The 24,343-nt window shown below is 34.6% G+C and overlaps 1 protein-coding gene and 1 long non-coding RNA gene across 15 annotated transcripts; one reads left to right on the forward strand and one right to left on the reverse strand.

Annotated features, from left to right (window-relative positions):
• Positions 1-4,421: 4,421 nt before the first annotated feature.
• Positions 4,422-17,651, reverse strand: LOC122302216. 8 transcript variants are annotated; one of them, XR_006240410.1, is made up of 15 exons: positions 17,352-17,651; positions 16,836-16,930; positions 16,617-16,730; positions 15,513-15,617; positions 15,314-15,385; positions 9,937-10,049; positions 9,142-9,270; positions 8,404-8,472; positions 8,040-8,139; positions 7,847-7,918; positions 7,654-7,754; positions 6,633-6,750; positions 5,600-5,659; positions 5,395-5,518; positions 4,422-4,883 (listed from the first exon to the last, which is right to left on the reverse strand). XR_006240410.1 is itself a non-coding variant. In XM_043113359.1 (15 exons), the coding sequence occupies exons 1-15, from the start codon at positions 17,446-17,448 to the stop codon at positions 4,773-4,775; spliced, it is 1,440 nt and encodes a 479-aa protein (XP_042969293.1). In that variant the 5' UTR covers positions 17,449-17,651; the 3' UTR covers positions 4,422-4,772. The 8 variants fall into 8 exon arrangements, 6 of the variants coding, with proteins under 6 accessions (XP_042969293.1, XP_042969292.1, XP_042969290.1 ...); XR_006240409.1 differs by having other exon boundaries at positions 6,621-6,750; XM_043113359.1 differs by having other exon boundaries at positions 5,395-5,505; positions 6,621-6,750; positions 16,617-16,691.
• A 1,227-nt stretch (positions 17,652-18,878) lies between these two features.
• On the forward strand, positions 18,879-23,627 carry LOC122302218. 7 transcript variants are annotated; one of them, XR_006240416.1, is made up of 4 exons: positions 18,879-19,164; positions 19,271-19,315; positions 19,403-20,889; positions 22,649-23,627. It is a non-coding gene; the product is annotated as an uncharacterized LOC122302218 (long non-coding RNA). The 7 variants fall into 7 exon arrangements; XR_006240413.1 differs by having other exon boundaries at positions 18,881-19,164; positions 19,403-23,000; positions 23,325-23,627; XR_006240415.1 differs by having other exon boundaries at positions 18,883-19,164; positions 19,403-19,716; positions 20,247-23,627.
• The last annotated feature ends 716 nt before the right edge of the window (positions 23,628-24,343 follow it).

Below are 24,343 nucleotides of genomic sequence, written 5' to 3' on the forward strand. Positions count from 1 at the left end.
CAGAAAGACGATATAGTACTAAAGTTCACAAACGCACAGGATCAGTTAGGAGATATTTTCACAAAATGTTTACCAGAGGATAAATTATGTATGATCAGAAGAGAAATATGTATGATGCATGTTATGAATATCTCTTAAAAGATACACCAGAGTCAATAAAAATATAGAGAAATTTTTTAAATATTTTTACATAAACTTGATATTCTTAGTCTCATGTTTGAGACGCTCATTCTCTTCATACAATATCATGTCATTCTTGTCCATGGGAACCGGCAAGCGGAATGAAGGATCTAATAAAGATTTCAACTGTTTATTCTTATGCCGAATGATTCATTCCCTTGTGTGAGACTCTTGAACAATTCGTTGAAGTACAACAGTTTGTTTTTTAACCTTTTCAACTTCATGATTTTTAATTTGTAGCCGCTAAGAAAAAGCAACAATAGAGGAGGTGTAGCGAGTCCCAAGACTCACCAAGTCGTATATAGCATAGAAATATGATTTATTAGCCAAATTATTATTTTTTTACTACAACATAGCACCAATGATAGCTGCAGAAAGGACAGAAGGTTGAGGTGCAGAATGCCTCATGGATGGATCTAGAGAAATGTTAGAAGAATGAGCCATTGAGAAAAGAATTGAAAGGTTAAAACGAGAATGTTGAAGGAATGCAGATGAGTTATAGAGATGAGAAGAAAACTTGATGCGGATTGGATGAACTTTAAGACTGATTTTATAGAGATAGCATAAAGAACAAGATGAGCTATCATCCAAGTCAAAGAGCAATGTGATTTTTTTTTACCGATCGGTGAAAATGCATTTTTTTAGAAACTCGGAGCCCTCAAACTCGTTTGTCAACAACATCAAGCGATTTTTTTCAAATCTCCAACCACATTTGTCGGGTCACGGATGGATCCATTTTTTCAACTATCTACAGTTTCTACTAATGCACCGTTTTTTTCAGTCCATTTACTTGTTGTAGATCCTTTTTAATGATGCCAAAAGGGGGAGAAGTGTTATAATAGAACATTAACATTGTTTTAATTACTAAACTTGTTATATATACTTGGAATTATATTCATATTTTTGCTTGAAAAACTAACGCACATTCTCAGGGAAAGCTTAAGTATTAATACAGGCTTCAGGTTCTATCAAGTATTTGTCATCATAAAAAAAAGGGGAGATTGTTGAACCCAAAGTTTCAAGTTTTGTGTAATTATATATCTACACATAGATTTTGATGATAACAAATGAATTCAAAGAATAAAAGAGTCTCAAGGTCAAGTTGTCTGCACAATGGAGTCAAGCACATCAAGGAAACAAACATGAGCAAGAAGAGAACAAGTTCACATTAAAGTCATAAAGTAATGTTGTAAATCTCTTAAAAATTAAAAATTAGGATTAAGGCTCAAAATTAATATTTTATCATAAAGCATTAAAATACATTTTCCACATGTTCATGAATATTTTGAAAATTTTGAAAGATGATTGATTGTCATCTTTCACGTATGCATACCTTGATTAAAAGGTTAAATTTTGAAAATATTAAAGGTGATTGATTGTCATATTTCATATGTGCATATTTTATTTGAATATTTTTAAAAGTGATTGATACTTTTTTTGACTTATGCAAAATGTAGATGATTTTGTTTGAAAATTTTGAAAAGTAAAGTGTGCTCCTTTTGTCATATGCAAAAAGTAAAAGATTAGGTTTGAATTTTTTGAAAAGTAAAGTGTGCTCCTTTTATCATATGCCAAAAGTAAAAGATTAGTTTTGAAATTTTTGAAAAATGAATGATGTTGTCTTTGACAATTGAAAAAGAAGAACCTTTTATTTGAATTTTTTGAAAAAGTAAATGGTGTTATTTTTGACATGTGAATCTTTTTAAATTTGAATATGAAGTCTCATATGCCTATAAATAGATCATTTGAGAGCTTCACATTTACAACATCCAGAGCATACAACATTCATTCAAAACTTTCATTATCTCTTCTATAAGCATTGAGCCTTAATCCTTGTTCATTTTAAGAGAAATATAGTTTGCGCTGTATTGTTCTTATTTCACTCATTGATAAGTGTTTTCTAATAACCTACCTACTATCAACTCTTATATCGGTAAAAGGATGTGTATAACCCTTGTGCGTGTAGAAAGTGTTGTACACAGGGAATAGTTGAATCACCACGTGTAAGGTGATCGCAAGTGTAAAGGGTGTTCTACACGGATCCTTTGTAGTGGTGTTGTTTAAAGGTGAAATAGATTTCTATCTCCACCTGAAGGAGGTTGAATAGTGAATTTGAGGATCCTCAAGGGGTAGCTTGAGGCGAGAACGTAGACAGTGGGGCCGAACCTCGTTAACATACTGAGTTTGGTTCTCTCTTACCCTTACTCTTTATATTTATTACTGTTTCTTATTTTGTTCATATTTTATATTGTATATTTGATTTATAATTGTTATTTTTTTAAATACAACTCAATTCACCCCCCTCTTGTGTTAGTCATCTGGGCAATAAATTCTATCTGTTGTTTATTTTTTGTTGGTTGCCTATTAGTAGTTGTAGAGCTTAGGCCCAAGGTGCGTGAGTCTAGGTTTATAAACCCATTAGCAGATAGCTGTCACTTACGTGTATGTTATTTTCAGTAAGTGTTGAGCATAGTTAACACTTTCTTTTGCCTTATGAGTTTGTTATGTCAAAGCATATAGTTGGGTGTAGTGGGAAGTTCTTCCCTTATACAAAATCAATATAATGGTTATCCTTTTCCAATTTTCTCTCTCTCTCTCATCTCCTAGAGGTGCTCACTCTCAAAGTGAGCTATTCATTCATTTAAATCCACTATCGTGTAACAGAGTTAGGTTTTGTTTGCATGGTACTTTTAAAACGTAGAGACCAAAAATCACGACTCTCATCTTCCCAAATGGCTCCGTTGTCTCTCCTACCCAAACAAGATGTACAGTAAAGCTCTATCTCTGTAAAGCATTGTTTTGGTGAAACAAAAACTCCTACTCCTTTTAGTATATCGAGTCAATGATTGGGAACAAATGCTGCTTGCAATGGGAAAATGAGTTTATTGGATAGACACAAAGAAGAATGCATGCAACAGAAATGTAAAAGAGAAAAAGAGCATAATCAATTCAGCTTCAGAAGGCCTCAAATGCCATAGAGTCTCATTTCATACCCTAGTGAAACAATAACCTTGGATGTTGTCATGACGCTTTGGTTACGAAGGTTGCTAGGGTCTAGGTTTATTTATGAATGGATTCCGTAAGCGAAAATCCCTCAAACTTGATCAATATCATCATGTGACCAGTTAGGCTTGGTTGATTTTGTTCAGCTTGTCTTGACCCTATTCTCTTTCTGGTTGGGTCGGAGGCAAAGACTGGCAAAGTTCATCATTTAGTGGTGGTAGTTCATAGAAAAGAATGTGTCGATCAAGTGACATATTTTTATGAAGTCTCGCTCATAGATAAGAGCTAGAGTACGAAGGAGAAAATGCTTGGACTATTGTTGGTAAATGAAAGTTTCAAAGGTTCTTTTTCTCCATTAAGTTTCCAATTAAGAAAAGCTTATTTCTGCTTCAAAAGCTATGAAAAAACATTACACCCTCCGAACTATCTACGTAAGATACATCTTACCCTAAAAGTAGGGGTCACACACAATCCACTAACTTAAATACTATATGAAATTAGTGAATTTAGATTTGATATTAATAAATTCGGATCAAAACAGATTGACATGTTAATATAAAATTTAGAAACGAGTCATCTCGCTTAACCAAAAATCAATTCGTTTTTGACCTATTTATATTTTATTTCAAATCACAATTTTATTATTGTTGAGCTGTAATATTGATATTTCTCAATATATTTATGTTTTTATTATTATAATTATAATTTTGAACCTATGCTCATATTTTTTATTGTAAGATTTATAATATCAGTTTTATTATAAGTTAAAATTTGAAAAAAATTAATATTTTTTGTTAGTACATAGTGTCATTTTTTTATGATATTGTGACTACTAACTACTATAGATTTTCAATTTTATGTGAAATTATGTTAATTAAAACAAATGAGTTATACTATTTAGTTCAACATATTTACATAAAAACATGTTTAAATGAGTCGTGTTGTGTTAATCTATATTTTCTAATTAATTATTAAACAAGACAAATTGAGTGATACAATATGACCCGTTATCTAAATAGGTCGATTAAAGTTTGAAAGTTTAACATGTTTAGTTTAACATGTTAGGTTCGGGTTTGGTTGATCCATATAGTCTGTTCATGACTTAATACGACCCAAAAACATGAATTGTCACCTCTACCTAAAAGCAATCGCTACCTGTTGAATTTCCTTCCAATTAAGACGTGAAGCTTTGCTTCCTTTAACTAGTTACGATTAAAACGATGGTGCTCTCTACAAAGGAAATTAAATGCTGTTGCCAAAATATATCAACATTGGCCGGCTATTATCATTCAGATGACGTCACATTCTCAAACCTCGACAAGGTTGAATGCACATAAAAAATTGAAAAAAAAAAGAGGGAGTAAAGTTTGTTAATAATGTTATAGATATTAACAAACAGTTGAAATAGAAAAACCCGCTGAAAGATACAATTGAGCGAAGTGCCCCATCCCTAGGAAGTCTACGTAGGCAGTTTCAAAAGCAGAACAATCAACTGCAAATAAGTCTTATAGGCTTATAAGCATAATTACTACTTTCTAGAAAAATGGTACTGATATAAGACATGGAAGCTCACCTTTCGCCAGACAATATCAAGGTCTGCCACCACCATGTCTTGCCTTGAGGACAAGTTCCTCTGTAGTCGTGCCAATCATTTCATTGGCTCTTTTTAGTCCAATGCAGTAATACCGGCCAACACTATCCTGATTTCAAAATTAAGTATCCAATCAAAAAATACTCTAAAGCAACATCAGAGTCGAGGAAAAAAAAAAAAAGACCTGTATCGTTATGACTTGAGTTTATCTTCTTAGACAGCAATTTAATTCTTCAGCAACAAATTTCTTTATGTGAGCACCCATATCATTCCAAGAATACACACAATGAGTTAAACTGGTACGTGTCCGCAAGTTTCCACTACAAGCAACTAAATACATTAAACATTTCACGTACTGAATCCCACTCTGGTCTTGGTACAACTTTTACTTCAATCCATAAAATGAACTATTTGATAAACTTTTAAATTAGATTATATTCTGCTCACACCTCATAGGTGTGATAGAGGCCGCAATCATCCAACTGATCCTTTTTCAAGGTCATTGTGAGATCATTTACGTTGGAAACATGTGCGTAACAAATTCACAATTTCATTGAAACTAGATATCCAGTAAAAGTACATTCGAGCTTGATCAGGGAGCAAACTGTGGGAAGTCTCACCCGAGCAATAATCCCTAGCTTCTCCAACTTGTAGACTGCATCATCCACATCAAAATTACAGCTCTCACAAAACTCTTCTTTGATTAGTTCCTCACACCACAGATCGAGTTCCTATTTCACATAACTAACATGTCATATCAATAATGCCATAAAGAATCTACAAAACAACTAAAAGATAGCGGGAAGAGCCAATGGCGATGCATACCTGTCTTGTAGCTTTGCCCTTTTCCATCAATACAAAGAAAGAAATGATCACCTCTTTGACCTAAACAATCAGAAAAGGAGGAACTGCAATTATTTCCAAGTTTGTACTTGCAAATAACATATATCTCAAGCAATGCCCAATGCTCAACTATAGGAAATCCAAAATACAAGAAAAGAGCAAACAGAAGTGTCAAGAAATGAGGCTAAATATAGCTCAACATGTGTGCTTATCTGTTTTTGTCTCCATTTATTCAATCTTTCTAGCATCACCAAAACCAAAGCATTAAAGTGTATGTTACAAACCTTTCTTGTGTTTCCCTTATGACTATTCATTTTATACAATGAGAAAAGGCCATATCCTGGCATCCATAGTCTATATAATTTGCCATTACACTTAAACTTTCATATGTTTAAAATATCACTGCGTTTAGATGTTGAGCAGAGTTGAGTTGAGTTGAGATGAAAGTTGAAAGTTGAATAAAATATTATTAGAATATTATTTTTTTAATATTATAATTATTTTGGAATTTGAAAAAGTAGAATTGTATATTATATTTTGTGTTGAAATTTAGAAAAGTTGTAATGATTAGATGAGATAAGTTGAGATGAGTTGAAGTGAGTTGAGGATCCAGACCACTAGTTTTGCACTCCTTAGCTTTCTTTTCATATTAGTTACTATTTATCAAAAAAAAGAATACAAATTAAGAGAGTATCAAAGAAGTATCACTGAATATTGATTTATGACTCCTTCACAAAAGAATTCATACCACTGAGCTCCTCCCCCCACCCCCCTCTCTCTTCAGGGAGTCACCCAGGCATGAAAATGACAGATATGGGCTTTGTTTAGGTCACTATACTTCCTATTAAGTCACAGTAAACTCAATAATAAACCTAAGTATACCGAACTGCCTATTTATGGCCAGTACATAAGCACTAAAAACCATTATTGCCAACCAAGTGCAAGAGAGAAGACGGTGGGAGAGGAGCCCACAACCAAACAAATGATAGTTAAATTCATCAACCTTGCAACTTACTTCCTGTTGAATCACATCATCGCACAAGTGAAGAAGAGTACCCTTTCCACTATCCAGTTGTTTGTCATACATGGATTGGGTTATCAAGTTCTGATATGCAGCCAAGTTTTGCTGAAACCTACAAGCGGTTGAAGAAACAATAGCCAGATTACTTATCAAAAAAAAAAAAATTTATAACTGAAGAAAAACTAAACATTGAAAGAAAGAGCGAACCAAGTTATTACACATACACAGCCAACCAATGACACACTAAAGATACTAGTGGATATGCAATCAGCCCTTAAGGGTCAATACAAAATCAGTGAATCCAACCCATAATTCGACTCTGTTTTGATCTGACTAACCTATTTTATGATATTCATACACACACACACACACACACACACACACATATATATATATAGAGAGAGAGAGAGATAGAGAGAGAGAGAGAAAAAGGGCTCGTTTGGACACTTGGAGTATCTTAGAATTTTATGAATAGTAGTGAAATGGTTTGAGTTAAGATGTTATATAGGATTTTGGGAAATGAGAGAAAAAAAGTTGAATAAAAATATTACAAAGTTACAAAATTGTTTGAATGTAACTTTTTGATATTATTTTTGTTTTAAAGTTCGTAAAATTTGTATTAGTTTTTGTGTTTGGATAATGATTAGGTAATGATAAGATGAAAAGTTGAAGATTTAAAATTGAAAAGTGTTTCATGTTTGAGTGATGTTTGGGAATGAAATTATGAGAAGTTTTGAGAAATTTATGTCTCATCTCAGTGTCCAAACGTCCCCCTAAGATTTTATTTTTTTCTAAGTGTCCACCTAAGATGCAATAGATATATCATCTTTTGACTGAGTCAACTTTTCACGCAATGATTGTCTCAGTGGACCTATCACACAGAAAATCAGAATTCAGATCATGGCCATGTGTAACATCATAATCATCAAATACTTACAAAAAAAAAAAACATCATAATCATGAAACGGGTGATAAGCATTAAACTCCAAAGGGAAAAAAATTGCTAGTACTTAACGTGAAGTATATCTTAGCACAATAACCGATCACAGTGGATAGAATAGCAAAGTTGACCCATAAATCAGCTTTAGGCATTTCGAGTGAGCCAAATACTGTAACCTATAAAGAAGGATATGACAAGCACATTAGAATAACATTCTTCAAAGACAAAAAGTACACAAAAGGAACTTCATTGCTATCAGAATACTGACCAGCCCAACTATAGCAGAGCCAAGGAATTTGACCCAGTCCATTGGAGTTAACCCAGGGTTTTTCTTCTCGGGCTGTCAAAGGCAAAATGTTCCAATCCCAGCTCATGAGTTGTTCAAACTTCGAGCAAAATGAAGGTTACAAAGGAGTCAATAACCTAGAGAGAGAGAGAGAGAGAGCAGGCAAGTAACTCACAAGAACTATTTCCATATCGGCCATTGGAATGTTTTTGAAATGCTTCACATATATTCCTCGTTCGGTTTTAAATTCCGTACTTGCTCGCCTGAAGGCATTTCTTTCTTAAATGTCAATACAATACATTCAAGATCTTCTCAAGATTAGAGTAGTTCAGAGATTACAAACACTTACTTTGATACCACTCAACAGCCACTATCAATATTCTCAACATTGAAATAAGATAACCACCAAATTGGTTTAATTTTGAATGGGGAGAAACGTGTATATTCAACCAAGCAAGGAATTCTTCACAATAAATGTTGAAAAACAAAATAGTTTTTTTGTCGGTATGGAAGAAATAAACAAATATATAAAGCAGTACCTGTAGACGACAATTATCCTATCAAAGGTAGGTTCCTGGATTGTATTCTTGCTCAGCAAATTCCCAACACTGGAGAATACATCATTTAAATGTCAAGACGTGGCAGCTAAAACTTACGCTTCTAACAGTTGCAAGTTAATTTCGACTTCTAGACAAACTGTTATCCAAAAATTAGATCTTACAACGAAGTATGTGATTGATCTTTCAGCATTTAACTAATAACTGAGTTCCAATTAGGCATGATCAATGCATAAGTGAGAGGAGGTTGAAACCTTGATCCAGAGGTGACTAAATTAGAAAATCTTGGACGAGTAGTTTCTTTGATTAATTGGGTTACCTAATCTCCTTATTTATAGTCATAAATTCAGGATTCTGAAACCACTTGTACTGAAATATTTAAACAAAAAGCCAGAGTTACAGACAACATTCGGAAGAATGATACTAAAATCATGTTGAAAGGATAAAAGATACAAAATGCACCCAAATAATTCAAGTACCAAAGAAAACGTGCAGGATAATAAACAATAATTCATTAACTTTTGTATAAAACAAAATATCTAACTAGTAGAATGGAAATTGCAATTCTGGGACTCAAGAGTTCCAAGTGACCAAGAGCAAGGGCAGCTCCATTCAGACTGCTTATAATGGCAAGCATACAACCCAAAGCTGTGGTACTTAAATATGTTCAAAGAGAAGAGTCAGCCACAATATCTGCCAGACAGAGAAGCAACATGAGACCTTAATTCCATACTTTCGAGACGGACCGATTCAAATAGATCATCTCCATTTGCTTCAGAGCTAATATCATCTAGCTTCTTCAGATCTTTCTCATGCCTTCCACTTGACCTTTTCAAAAGCTTTTCCAGCCTGAAAGCGCCATAACACCACAAAAGGTTTTAAAAAGTTGTATATCAGATGATGTTCAAAAGAATGATACAATAAATTCAAATAAAAAAACATTTCACATGATAAACATTTACTTACAAAGTGTTGAAAATTCATGTGAGACAGGCTAAAGTCGAAACAGCAAGACAGGCCAAGATCTCAAGGATATTTGATTCACTTGGGAAGGCCGGGAAGGGGAACGAGGTGGTTGATTTTTGGGGTATGATTTGAATCTAGAAGTTTCTGTTTTGGGAGTTTGTGGGTGATGAAAAACTTACCAAACTGGACCATACAAAACCTCTCAAAACGATTGGCCTGCAAATGGTTGACAGGATTCGAAGTTAAAGACAACTCAACGGTTTTGGATGTTCTCATAACAGGAATGGGTGTTAAATCAGATCGTGATAGAGGTATTGAACCAGTCTGACCACCCCAGTCCAGTTTTTAAAACAACGACAAATTCAAAATTGTGCAAAATATGATGTAACTGATGTTTAATATTTCATATTGACATGTTTAAATAAATTTGTAAATGTTTGACCATATCAAAGCTCATTTTTATTTAACCATGGGTCCATGAATATTATGCCTCTAATAATATTGTGAGATAAATCAAGAGATTTATATTATGGTCTCAAAATTACTCACCTAGTTAGCCTCAAAAGATATCTGCATAAACGTGCAATGATCATATCCACTTTCTCCATGAAAAAGTAGTCAGTTGTCTTATCAATCCCAATACCACGCCGGAAAATAATGTACTAAACATAAATAAGAAGAAAATTTAGCGTATTAGCTTGAGAGAGAGAGAGAGAGAGAGAGAGAGAGAGAATGTGTGTGTGTAACACCCCATCCCATATTGGGAATATGAATAACCCATAGAGTGGGTAGGTTATAAAGGTAGTCATGAGTGCTAAGTTCCATGTCAGCTACTTACTAGGTAAAATTGAACTTGATATATAATTCTTGGAAAACTTCAAATTGACAGGTCCTTTTGAGGTTATAGAGCAAAAATGGCTGGTCCTTTCCCTGGGCTGTGACATAGAGTATCAAAGCCAACTAGTACGGTCAGATATGCGATACCAAAGCACTGCATGGCATGGCCTTGGCGACGACATTAGAAATTTAAGAGGGGGAGTTTGACACACTTCATACATTCGGAATATGAATAACCCACATGAAATGGGTAGGTTATAAAGGTATTCATACGTCCAAAGTCCAGGATAACAAGGTGAAACTGAGCTTTATAAGTGATTTTAAGGAAACTTCAAGTTGACTCGTCCTAATGGGTTACAGTGCAGAACTAGCTAACTTTTTCCTTGGGTCGATAGAGAGAGAGAGAGATATCAATTAGTAGCCCAGCACCAAAAAATTAAAAGTGCAACAAAAGCAAGGGTGTTTGCATATAATAATTACCAAAGTCATAAAAATATCTTATTTCAATTATTTTAGGACAGAAAATAAGTACTCTTGCCACTTCATGTAAAAAACAAAAGTGCATTCCAATAAAGCAGTGTCATTGTAATAATGAAGAACAGAAAATTCACTAAAATCCTCATTTCTCGCATCATGCTTGCCAAGTGAATAAACACAGTTGATTCCAATCACATAATCGTAAGTAAAACTATCCATCAGTTGTGATGATTAATATTCAACCAGAACACTTATCCGATATAACCTTATATTACACAAAACATGTCCATCTCAAAAAGCCAAAAAATTTGAAAAAACCAAGTATTGAAATGGGTATATATAAGATTAAGAAATAGAAAACACAAGCATGTCTCTATACTCTAAACTATTGAATATTATTGTGTCGAGAAGAGCATAAAGGATGAATAAGAAAGAAACAACCCCATTAAATCACCAATTATTTCAGAATTTAGAGCTGCTGAAAAGAGGTGAATTTAATCATTTAATTAATAGGATTAGATACTAAAATGATCCTTAGGGTTTGCTTAAAATTGATCCACGTGGTTTTTTAATGACTTTTTACTCTTTATGGTTTCAAGTTTTCCCAATGGAGGCAAAAGTCAAAGGCTTTGTGGCTTAGGGAGGGGGATAAATGTACAAAATTTTTCCACCGTGTTGCAAACTCTCATAGGAGGTTTAATACAATTGAGTCCATGAACATAGATGGAAATTCAGTTTCAGATCAAGCAGAAATTAAAGATTATGTAGCTAGAAATCTTGAACATATGTTGGAAGAACCGCATGCATGGAGGCCTAAAGTTGATGGTTTAGCTTTTGAGGCCATTGATCAAACTAGTGTGGCTTGGTTGGAGAGACCATTTGAAGAAGTAGAGGTACACCAAGTCATTAGAAAAATGAACAAAGATAAAGGTCTGAGGCCAGATGGTTTTACTATGGCATTTTTTCAGACTTGTTGGGAGGTGGTGAGAGAGGACGTAAAGCTGGTTTTCCAGGAATTTTTTACTTTTGAAAAATTTAGAAGAGTTTAAATGCTACCTTCATTGCACTTGTCCCTAAAAAGGCGGGTGCAAGAGAGGTGCAAGATTTCAAGCCTATTAGTCTTGTGGGCAACGTGTACAAGATACTCTCAAAGGTCTTGGCCAACAAGATGAGCACAATCTTGGATAAGATTATTTCAAAGTCTCAAAATGCCTTTGTACGAGGTAGGCAAATATTAGATTCGGTTCTTGTAGCCAATGACTGTTTGGACAGTCGGCTCAAGTTGGGAGTTCTAGGTATTCTATGCAAGTTGGATATCAAGAAGGCCTATGATCATGTTAATTGGAATTTTTTGCTCTATTTGCTGGATCGTTGTGATTTTGGGGAAAGATGGAGGGGATGGATGAGGCATTGTGTGTCAACGGCTCGGTTTTCAGTCTTGGTAAATGGTGAGCCTGTGGATTTCTTTAATAGCTTGCAAGGGTTACGACAAGGTGATCCATTATCCCCCCTCATATTCGTTATTGTGATTGAGGCTTTAAGTAGGATGGTATCGGCTGCTGTAGCAGGAGGTTTCTTTTCAGGATTTTCAGTAAGAAATCTCCACGGCCCCGCCATTATTTCCCATCTCTTATTTGCAGATGATACATTGCTGTTTTGTGATGATAATGCAGGGCATATTCAATCTTTGAAGGTCATTCTACTTTGTTTTGAAGCAGTTTCCGGTTTAAAGATAAATCTCGGGAAGAAGGAGATGGTGGCGGTGGGGGATGTAAGTAACATTCGGGGGCTGGCCAACATCTTGGGGTGTGGGGTCTCGTTTGTTGCCAATGAAGTATCTTGGTCTCCCATTGGGTGCATTTTTTAAAGTTATGACAATTTGGGCGGAGGTAGTAGAAAAATTAGAGCGTCGGCTGGCCGGGTGGAAAAGGTTATATTTATCTAAGGGGGGGCAAATCATACTCATTAAGAGTACTTTATCTAACCTCCCCACTTATTTCTATTTCCCCTTCCAGCTAGCATTGCTTCAAAGATTAAAAAACTTCAACGTGACTTTTTGTGGAGTGATCTAGCGGATGAGTTTAAATTTCATTTAGTTGGGTGGATAAAGTGTGTACACCATTGAGAGAGGATGGTTTGGGGGTTCATAATGCGAGGGTATTTAATAAGGCCCTACTAGGGATATGGTTGTGGCGCTATAATTACGAGAGGGAAGCCTTATGGAAAGGGGTGATTGATGCGAAGTATGGGAGTGCAAGAGGGGATTGGTGCTCAAATGAGGGGAGGGGGGCATATGGTGTGCGGTTGTGGAAGCATATAAGGAAAGGGTGGGGGGTATTTTCTAGTAACACCGGGTTGTGTATGGGGAATGGCCAGAGGATAAGTTTTTGGCATGATGTATGGGCGGGTGATACGGCTCTTAAGGCTGCTAATCCCACTATTTTCAGCATTGTAAGGGAAAAAGACGCAATGGTGGCTGACTTGCGGGGTACTACACATGATGCCCAAGCGTGGCTCATGATTGGGAAGTGGGTATGCTGGTAGAATTTTTTAACCTACTCCATAATATCTCCCCTGTTGTTATAACGGAAGATAAGTTGGTTTGGAGATCTTCTCAAAAAGGGAAATTCTCAATAGGTTCTTTTTATGCAACACTTACAGCCCAACATTCGCCCAAGTTTCTGTGGAAGAGTATATGGAGGAGTAAAGCACCTCCCAAGACTGCGTTCTTTGTCTGGACAGCAGCCCTTGGGAAGATCCTAACCATTGATAACTTAAGAGGGCGTGGTTTGATCATTGTGGATTGGTGTTGTATGTGCAAAAACAGTGGGGAAATAGTGGACCATTTACTCCTACATTGTGACTTTGCCCGGGATACATGGAATCATTTTTTTAGCAGAATGGGGCTAGCATGGACAATGTCGGGAAGGGTAGTTGAATTACTGGCAAGCTGGAGAGGGATCTCAAGGACAACACAGATTGCAACAATGTGGAAGATGGCCCCCATTTGTATTCTGTGGTGTATTTGGAGTGAAAGAATGATAGACATTTTGAGGATCACGAACGATCTATAGAAGAGTTTAGAAGTTTTTTATGGACGACTTTTTTTACGTGGGCCATTGCTTTAGATTTTAATGGTCTCAGCTCCCATGATTTCCTTGTAATAGTTTCTAGTTCTTAAAGTGGTGTATTCACATGTATACTTCCGGTGTACCTAGCTTACACCTTTCTTTATATCAATAAAATTTATTATTCCTTATCAAAAAAAAAAAAAAAAAGTTTTCCCAAACCAATCATTCCATTAAGGTAGAGTTAGAGATGTTGACGTGGCATGCCACGTAGCATGCCACATGTCAGAACAGGCACCTTCTTAATAAGGAGCCCAACACATAGAATATATAATTAAAATGGGGATAAAGTGTGGGGTATGGGATATGAACTTAGGATCTTTGCTCTGATGTCATGTAAAGTCACTAATTAGCCCAAAAGCATGAGTTGATGCAAATGGGTGAATTTAATCATTTAATTTATATTCTAACAAACTCATGCATGGTGAATCTTCCCCTTTTTAAAGAGGTTTGAGTTCAACTTGTTATGGTGGGGATTTGGAGGCTTAGGATTATTATGTCATTATGCAAGGAAGCGAGGGAGGGGAGAGGGGAAAAAAGCAACTGAAATGGTTCTATATCACGCTCCTTGTTGAGACCAAAAAGGGAATCTCACTCTTTGCTTGAACTTTAGAACCTCACTCTTTGCTTGAACTTTAGAACAAGTCATTCTTCTAGGACTGGAGGCAGAGTTATTAAAGATTCTAAAAGGAAACCTATATTTTCGTCAACAAAGAATATTTTTTTTCACACACAACAATGATTATCCTCCTAGCAGAGAAAAATAATCAGATTCATAATAAGAATAATGATAAGAACATCATTGTCCTCATATCATTGACTTGTCAAAAATGATTCCATCCCATCCAATGGTGTCAAACTTTGTAATTTCCTTTTGTCACATAGATATGAAAACAATTTAGGATTTGTAGAAGTAGTATCTCATGAGATTTAGACCTTTAGTATCCATTGACCAAGTGATATCGTTTCAAACTCAACATCAAAGCACAGAAATGTGGTTCCGGAGAATCCAGCTACAGGAGAACCAGAAGTTCCTTAAGGTCATCCTTGAGCAGTGTGTGCTTGATGCAGTACGATGCTTGGTTGACAAGCATCGTAGTCAATGTAGACACTTTAATGCCAACTAATTGATTTGAAAAAGATTCAAAGATGACAACAACTAGGTTTACGGGAGTGTTAGTTGGGAGCAGTGTCACGAAGACAAACAACAACCTATTTCCTTAAATTTATATTTTCAGCTGGTTATTTTTTGGATTATTTTGTGATGACCTCACCTTTCTTTTTTAAAAGTAAAAATATTAACAGAGCAAGGCCCAAGTAGCCACATTCAGATGGTAGCCATCAAATTTCCCCATTCCCCCCTCCATTCTTCCAGACCTACTAATAGTGAGCCTTTGCCGTACAGACAATTGACACTCACAAACGAGTCATTATGAAAAGAAACTTCCAAGATCGACACCTTTTATGATAACTTAAAGCAATACCTTATCAGCAAAATCAGGAAGGTTCTCATAAGGATGATCTGCAAAATATTTCTTGAAAAGCTTCTTGTCAAGCTACACAGCAGGTCAGAATATTCAGATCAGCAAATGTAAAGAACTGAAAATATCCAAGATATATCTCAACTTGCATGTCAATGGACATGGAGCAATCAACATTTTAAACAATATGCTTATGTCAAACCTTAGAATCATCGACCATGATTGGAAGATTTAGAAGATACTGCCCCGAAAGTGCAACATCGATTTCCTCATTAGTTGTTAACTTGAAATTGCTCTTTTTCATCACCTGTACAGATAATATTCTTCTCAAAATTACATAATAAGCAGTACACTGGTGACAAAGATATAGAGATGTTTGGTTTCAGAATAAGTGTTTGACAAAAACAATCTGTTCTAATTGTCTAATTCAATCCCTCTTAATGAAATGCATTTTCCCATTTTCCATGTAAGTTCTCAATCCTAAACCAGCAATTTCTAGCCATAATTTAATCTTAAAACTCACCCTTTATCATATACCTCAAAATTTAAAACCAAAAATTTTATTTGATTTTTTCTCTGGCGTGTAACCTCACCAATGCAGGGCCCTTGGGACCCACCCTTGAGTAATAAACCTGGATCATGGGCCCACTTTTTACAACAATGTACCTGGCGTCTGAATCTACAGCTCATCCAGAGCTGCACCCTGACAAGTAGAACCTAAAATTTTATACAAACAATGACATGGCTTTTTGTTTAATGCCAACCAAGAAAAGCAACGGGCACCCCATGATGGCCACAGCAACCATATTTTTTTTAATAAATGTTGTGTATTCTTTTACTTTTTTCACAAGTAAAATAAAGTTTGATCAAACCATATAACTAGGCGAAGCCTTTTTAACTTTTAATATTATCGTAATTGAATAAGTGAAAATATGTTGAGATGAGGAGTGAACAAGATTTTGAGTTTTGTGCGTTTGGAAAACAAGTTGGGAGAAAACTTGAACTGTAGGATGAAATTAGTCTTGCACTTAATATTTGAAGTTTTAATATGAGCAAGGATGGAAATAATAAACTTGTAAGAATTCAAAATACTCTGATCTATGTATAAATAAAAAGGAGAGAACAGTGGAACTATCCCACGGTAAATGCATAGTGTAAGCATTTCTCAACATCAGTACCATCAGTTTTTTTCTTTACTTAAAGAAAAAGAATCATTTGTGATTATATCTGACTTTCCTCCCCTCTTTCCCTTCCATAGGAGTCCAACTACAGTCTACAATTGAACAATAGGAAGTACCCATAATACCTGAAATAAGTACATCAGGAAATTCTGTTCTAGTACATCAATTTCTTCAGGAGATAGATTCTGCTGCTTCAATTTCTGAGCTCCATGTATGGGGTCAAAAAGGGAGTACAGTTGCTGTAAGCACAAATTACGGGCAATGATGCGAGCACGGGAAAAAAATCAGATAACAAATATAGCATTGAAGACTCTGTCAGTAGGACCAAAGAAACAGGACAATACCATTAGATCCTCAAACTGTAGAAGATACCAAGCACGAATTGTATACTCAGCTCTTTTGCAGAGCTTCAAAAACTCAGCCCGGTCAGTGTTATGTTCTGAAGAATGTTGAAAAACTCAAGGACCAGTTAGCATTAATAGGAGTAGCACGTTGGGAAAAAAACAAGCCAACGAACTACTGCATTACACAAAACAGCTAATAAAGGGAAAATATTGATAAATAGAACCCGGGAATTAAGTAAAGAGCTGATTGATAATGAGAGCATTTAGGAAACTTATTGCATAAGAAAAGAGTGAAGAACAATTTGACCGAAGCAATAGATTCAAAATCTAGTAGAGACACATGCATCAATATATTGTCGTCATATACTAAACTTTGTGCGCAAATACAAACGTATCAGCAATCCCTCTTTCAGTTTCAGAGAAAAGAAAACCACCACAAGACAGAAATTTTGAAAGAAAACGCACCAAAAAAATGAAAAGGCATAAACGAATACAAAAGGTGCTGTATGTGAGTACCAATGAGATTGGCCAAGGTCATGATAAGCTTGGGTTTGAGAATCGGAATGACGGATTCTCTCTCTAATCTCATAACTTCTTTCTTCTTTCCGCTCATTATGTGGAGAAAAGTGATACAAGCAGCGAACCCAATATCACAGAAATACAAGAGTTTAAGGCTTTGTAATTGAAAGCAAAAGCTTAGGAAGATTCCTGGCGTTAACTAGAGGTTTTGATATTGGATTCCATCTCCGTCGTGGGATTGCTTTGAAGGAAAGGCAAAGAGTCCCCTACTAAACGTCAAAAAATTATAACCGACTGGCGGTTCACGAATCACAATAGAGACCAGACTATTATATCTTAGGAAAAATATAATTATAAATATAATTGTGTATTAATTTATACATTAATTTAATATAATTAATAAAAAATAAATTTTATTAAAAATAATATTAATTTAAATTTTAAATATGAATGAATCAATATTAATATACAGATTAATATATAATTTTAATTATATATATCAAAACTCATCATCTTAATTCTTATTATTATTTTATATAGTATTAAATAATTAGAAATTATCTATTATTATTTATTTATAAATCTTTCTTCTGATATCATATTATAAAATAATAACAAAAAAATAAGAAGATGGATTATAAATAAAATTTTTCTTTAAAAATAGTTTTAAACTAACCGTTTAAAGGTTAAGTCAAATCATTTCAAAAATTCAATTAAATTTTATATAATTTATAACTCAATAAATAATTATATTTAAAAATCTCTCCACGTAGGCTATTTAGGCTAGGTTTAGAAATATAAAAACATTTTATCTTATATAATTATTATAATTTTTTTCTAATTTTCATACAAAATATAATAAATCATTCAATTTTCTCAAATTTTAAAATAATTATAATATTAAAAAATAATATTTTAATAATATTTTATTCAACTTTTAATTATCATTTCAACTCATTATCCAAAATATCTCATTTTAACTAACTGTTTGGAAAATAAGATGTTTTATTTCATCACATCTCATCTTATCTCGTTATATCTCATCTCATCTTATTTTCAAACATTACTCAAATATAAATACTTTTCAATTTCAAATCTTTAATTTTTTTCATTTAATCATTACTATTTTTTCAAACTTTTAAATAAAATATAAAAAAAATTAAAATTTTCAAATTTCAAAAAAAATAATACTAAAAATAATATTCTAATAATACATTAAGTTTATAATATTTTTATTTAATTTTTTCTTTCATTTCTTAAAAGCCTATTATTTACAAAATTTTCATTTCATATCAGTCCCAAGCATCCTTAAGATCTGATTTGTAAAGTTTAGTTTTAACAAATAAAACTTTTTCTAAAACGAAGATATCTTTTTCACTGAAAATAGAAGTAAGACAAAAAAAAAGACCGAAAGAAAGTTGAGATTTTCTTTTAGTGCTGAAAAAAGCAAAAAAAAAAAAAAAAAAAAAGAATTAAAGAAGAAGACGACGAACGAGGAGAATAAATGGCATAAAGATTGCTTAAAAAAATAATAAAAATGGCGTAAAGACTGACAGTGGCACCCAATGGTCCACTTTGTGCATAAAATCATCATATTTTAGCGCGAGGGAAATAGAGCGTTACCCACGCCAACAATTTCCCCATTTTGTACAGGCATGGCCCCTAAACCTTTCTTACTAAACAAGCTTTAGGGCACTTTTATCTAATGATAGTTAATATATTAACCGATCGACTCGTCACCAATTGGAAGAAGATGGTTAGCAAGATCAAGGGCCAAGCTCTCATGGGAATCTACGGCAAAAACAATGGGGTAGAGAAATTCCACAAATTCTAGAATACAGGTATTGTTTTAATTTTGATCCAAAATTTTGGGCATTTTATGCTAACTTTGCTTGCTAATTATTGTGTATGTGTAGGAGCTACCTGTGAGCAGCGAGAAGACAGTCATTCCTCATCAAGTGGTATATAACCCATTGTTTTATTTCTTCTTGGTGGGTTTGAGAAATTTTTTTTTTGCAGAAATGATTCACAGTGAGGTTTGGATGCAGATTCAAATTCAAGGAGTTCTTCTGGGAGTGATTCGGACGTCAATAATGCATATTCATGAGGTTGCATTGAATTAATTGAAATGGCCTCCCAAGAGTGGAATCAAGTGGAGAGGTGGATCATAAAGTTTGTGCTATATAATTGTCTTCGATAAATTTCATTTGTACTTTTTGGTATGAGCTGAATTACGAAGAAGCTCTTTCGATACAGGGGATGGGTGTTAAAATCGGTGAAGTGTGATATTGGCATGAATGATACAGCTTGCATGATGATTTGTTGGCATGAAAGCCTCTTTTTGCAGTGTCAGCATGGACTTGTTAGTTATTTCTCTTTTGCATTCTTTTTTTTTTTTCCTTTTTTTGTTATTGATTTTACCTTGTAAATTATCAATGGATCTAAATCTAAAATAATCATTACAGAATCGAAGTGACTTCTTTTGGGACTATTATTTTCTCATCTAAATCAATGTATACTTGAAGAGGAATATAGGGATCATCATTTTTCTTATGTTATCTGCCCTTTGGTTGAGAAGGATCGCCATTTAAATTTTGCAAGCACTTCTTTTGTAAGCACTTCTTAGGTGCTGATTATTGTAACCTTTCGATGTTAAAGAATTGGAAGTAGCATCAAAAGTCCTTGCTAATTCTAGCCATGAAAAGGACACTCAATGGGGGAAAAATGTGATTTCCCTGATCTCTGGGTGCCTTTGTGTGTGTGTGTGTGTATTTGTAGATGTGGAATAACTAACTTCTAATCTTGAAACTATATAATTATGAATTTGCAAATGGGGCTGATATACGGGTGCCCAGTGGAAGACATGGTAACTGGCTTGACCATCCAATGCAGGGGTTGGAAATCACTCTATTATAATCCAGATAGGAAGGCCTTCTTGGGTGTTGCCCCAACAACCTTAGATATAGCTCTTATTCAACACAAGAGGTGGTCCGAAGGCATGTTTCAGATATTCTTCTCCAAGTATTGCCCCTTCATATATGGACGTGGGTAGATAAAATTGGGCGCCCAGATTGGATATTGCATCTATCTTTTGTGGGCTCCAATTTCCTTACCAGCGCCCTGTTATGTGATTGTTCCTCCTCTCTACAGCTCCCTATTATGTGATTGTTCCTCCTCTCTGCGTGCTCCTTGACATTCCCTTATTCCCCCATGTTTATCTCTCTTTACCTTTCTATTCTTATGCTAGAGATATATGTATACTATGTTTTTGAACTGCATGTTAAAGAAACAAGCTAGAGTTAATCAATTTTAGAGATATTTGTGCTATATATGCATCTCCATTAATGCCACTCATATTGATGTAGTACTGCCTTCTGCATGCACACATACTGACTCTTCTTTGTTATTCCAGGTTAAAAGCCTATGGTTCTTGCCTTTTGCATATGTTTTTCTAGCTAGGAATACATGCAGCATCGCTAAGGCCCTGTGCTCTGGGGGTACACTCAAAGCTTGGTGGAACTCTCAACAAATTTGGGTGATCTGAAGGACTACTACATTCTTTTTTATGCATTAATTAATTTTTTTAATTAAAAACCTTGTCTCAACCAACTAAGCAAACGTGCTTTGCACGTTGCTCCTACCTAGTGTAGTTAATATGTGTCAAAAAACCTCCTCATTAAATTAGGCAAATTCAAAACAAATTTACATGTTTATTCACGAAATATGAAAAACTACACTAACTTAGACAAATATTAAAATAATATTTTTTTACTCCAGGCAAATGCGCAGGAACCCTTTTGCTAGTGAAATCGTTCTAGTTTCTTTTATCCGTTCCCCCCTTTACTCCCGTAACTCTCTCTCTCTCTCTCTCTCTCTCTCTCTCTCTCTCTCTCTCTCTCTCTCTCTCTCTCTCTCTCTCTCTCTCTCGATTCACTCGAGCACCACAACTGAGCCCCTCCACTCTCACTCCCAACAAGCCCCACGACCAATTGAGTCCCCTCCTAGCACCATTGAGCCCTCCCACCATGCCCACCACAATTGAGCCTCTTCCCAACATTATCCCCTTCCGCAACATTCACCTCACCCACCACGACTGAGCCCCTTCCTGTAACATTCATCGATCAACATTCACCACACCCCCTCCAACGACATGTGAAGCCACCATGAAGTGTCTCCTCCTTGACAATAACCACAAGAACCCTCGACGACAGCGTCTGTTGTTAATTTTTGTGGTTTATCTCTTCTCCTAAGTCTCATAATTTCAACCATTGTTTGCTCTTATTGTTGTGATTTGTAAAATTTCTCTTAGCATGGTTATTGTTGTCATCCAAAGGAAGTTTTTCTTTACTATTGAGCATGATTTTTTATTTTTGTGATTTGATGGAGATTTCTTAATTAATCTCTTACTATTGAGCATGGTTATTGTTGAATTTTTTGTTTGAAAAAATAATTCTTTGAAAGAAAGCAATTAAAGATCAAAAAATAGTTATCTTTTGTATTAAATAGTTTGGTTGTGCAGCCCTGTCTATGACCATATTATTAATTTCATGTTTTATCAACTAATCACATGTTCCTCTTGATGGATACGGAATGCACTCATTAATTTGGTCACAAGTTATGTGATTCTTCTCATGTGTCACAAGTTGTGTAAGGTTGAATCTAAAGTTTTATAAATGACGTAAATTATGAACAGCAATGTACATGACTCATTCTAGTTATAATCTAAAGGGTTGAGCTTTTTCCACAATGCATTAAGTTGGGAAAACTTTTGGGGTCATGAGATGATCTTATTGCCATTGGCAACTGGTGAAAGTTGTGGGGTCATGTAGGGGTCATGGATGGATTGGGAAGGATATAAGAGGTATAGTCTAGAGTATAGGCAATTGTTCCAACAAGAGTAGCATAGCGGCCTGCAATACTTATATTTTTCAAGTATGTTTGTCCACTGTATAGGAACCTTACATGTGCCTACACCTTGATATGTGACTAATTCTACTTTTGTGCCTACACCTTGATACGTGCCTGCACATGATTTTTGTGTTATCTTTTGTTATGTTTCATGTAGTTCTGGAACTGTTGTCATGTTTTTATCTTTTCTGCTTTGTTGCTTTATGATTCTATTATTCATGCTTTTGAAAGTAATGTCTTTCATGGGGTTTGTGACTTTGTTGCATGGTTACTATTTTATGAAGGATGGATTCACAAATAATGGACGATACCTTTTTCACCACACTCTTGCAAAATGGTGAAGAAGGTATTAACAACCCCCCCTAACCCGGGCTAGTGTCTTGCAGGATAATGTTGAGATCAAGGTTGAAGTAACACAACCCGAAGGGAAAGTAAGGGCATGAACTAAAAAATCCCAACAAGGTGTATCCTTTTTCGTGAAGGAAGACAACGTCCTTGTATCAGGCTGGCTCGACATTAGCATAGACACTATCAAGGGGGCTGACTAAAAGTCCACCCAATTGTGGATAAGAATTCATAATTAATTCAATACTTTTTAAAAACCTAATTGGCCTAAACGTTCTGTGGACCCCGTTGACTAATCGATAGTCAACCATCCAAAAAACCATAAACAAGTTTTGTGGTTGCTTGGCCCAAGTTAAATCAGTGCATCCAAGCGGTACCAATGAACAAGACAATGTATGTTTCTAATTATTATAAATTTTCATTGAAATATGTATTAATATTTTTATAATTGTTGTTTAGAAGGAGAAGACAAAAGTAGTGTACTGATCGACACAAAAAGCCACCTATAATTTGGACCATTGTTGGAACCTATTAAGGCACCAACCAAAGTGACAAGTGTATATAAATCATTTTTCAACAAAGAAAAAGGGAGGCTATAAGAAAATTAATAGTTAGAAAACTATTAAAGTTTGTCTCATTTAGTTTATCTTATTTATCTTATTAAAGTCTGCATACTTTATGTTGTGCCAACATTTATGGATGGTTTTGTTTTTGCAGGTACTACCCAGATGACCCTAAGTGGCAAGTTGACATTGCTGAAGCTCTTTATTTATTGTGTTTTGTGCTGCTGTTATGTGTTGTTGGAAGTACAGATTTATGTGGATGGTTTTTTTGTAACTTAGTATGACATATCTGTGTTTTTTTGGTTTAGCATAGAAGATGTGTATTATACGTATTGGGTTGTAATATTGGGGTTTCATTTTGTGCTGCTGGTTTGTGTCATTGACATGAACACAAATATGTTGCTAGTCATGATAATTTCTTGTTGGAAGTGCATATTTATGTAGCTGTTTTTTGTAACTAGTATGTAGTTGTAAATTGTAATGTTGTTGTAATTGATAGAAGAAAGTTTGGGAATAAAGTTTGGCAAAAGAGTATAGTTTGATAAAAAAAAAGTGTAGATATTTGGTTAGTAATTAAGATATTTATATAGAATTTTAGATGAGTTTAATCAAGAATTTGTGGTTAGTAGCATTAAATAGCCTTTGAAAATATGATTTTTTAAATATAATTAAATATTAAAATATGATAATAATATTTTTTTTATTATATAGAGATTAAATGGATAATTCTATATGGGGATTGAGTTTGAATTGAATATGTAAATGCAAACTCATCTGATATTAACTAAAATTTAAGTTTGCATTTAGTTAATCCAATGAGATTGCTCTAAAGTATGAAAGTAATATGCTTTAGTCTTTACAAATTACATGTCACGTGCACCCTCCAAAAACAAGCAAAATCCTCCCAACAGATTTTGATGTTTTCGTGTTCTATTGCCCTTCATCAAGCAGTGTTAATTATGATCTACAAAAAGATTAAAAACATCCCGTGGCTCTGCCGACAAAGGTAGTTCCCTAAAATTGGGCCCCAAGTCCTACTATGCAAGAGCTGTGTTTCTTTATAAATGTGACCCATTGCAGCATCTCCAAACCATAACCATTTCAGATCCATAAAACTCCAACACGTCTTCCCAATCGTAAAAAATGAAAAATGAAAACAAAAACAAAACAAAA

The sequence above is a fragment of the Carya illinoinensis genome, chromosome 3 (assembly GCF_018687715.1).
Source record: "Carya illinoinensis cultivar Pawnee chromosome 3, C.illinoinensisPawnee_v1, whole genome shotgun sequence".
Classification (NCBI taxonomy): domain Eukaryota; kingdom Viridiplantae; phylum Streptophyta; class Magnoliopsida; order Fagales; family Juglandaceae; genus Carya; species Carya illinoinensis.

Coding starts and splice junctions, on each gene's coding strand:
- LOC122302216 (XM_043113355.1), bottom strand. CDS start 17,448: ATGAGCGGAAAGAAGAAAGAAGTTATGAGATTAGAGAGAGAATCCGTC. Junction 7,919..8,039: donor CCGATATGGAAATAGTTCTT/GTGAGTTACTTG, acceptor TGCCTTTGACAG/CCCGAGAAGAAAAACCCTGG. Junction 5,506..5,599: donor AGGGCAAAGCTACAAGACAG/GTATGCATCGCC, acceptor TATGTGAAATAG/GAACTCGATCTGTGGTGTGA.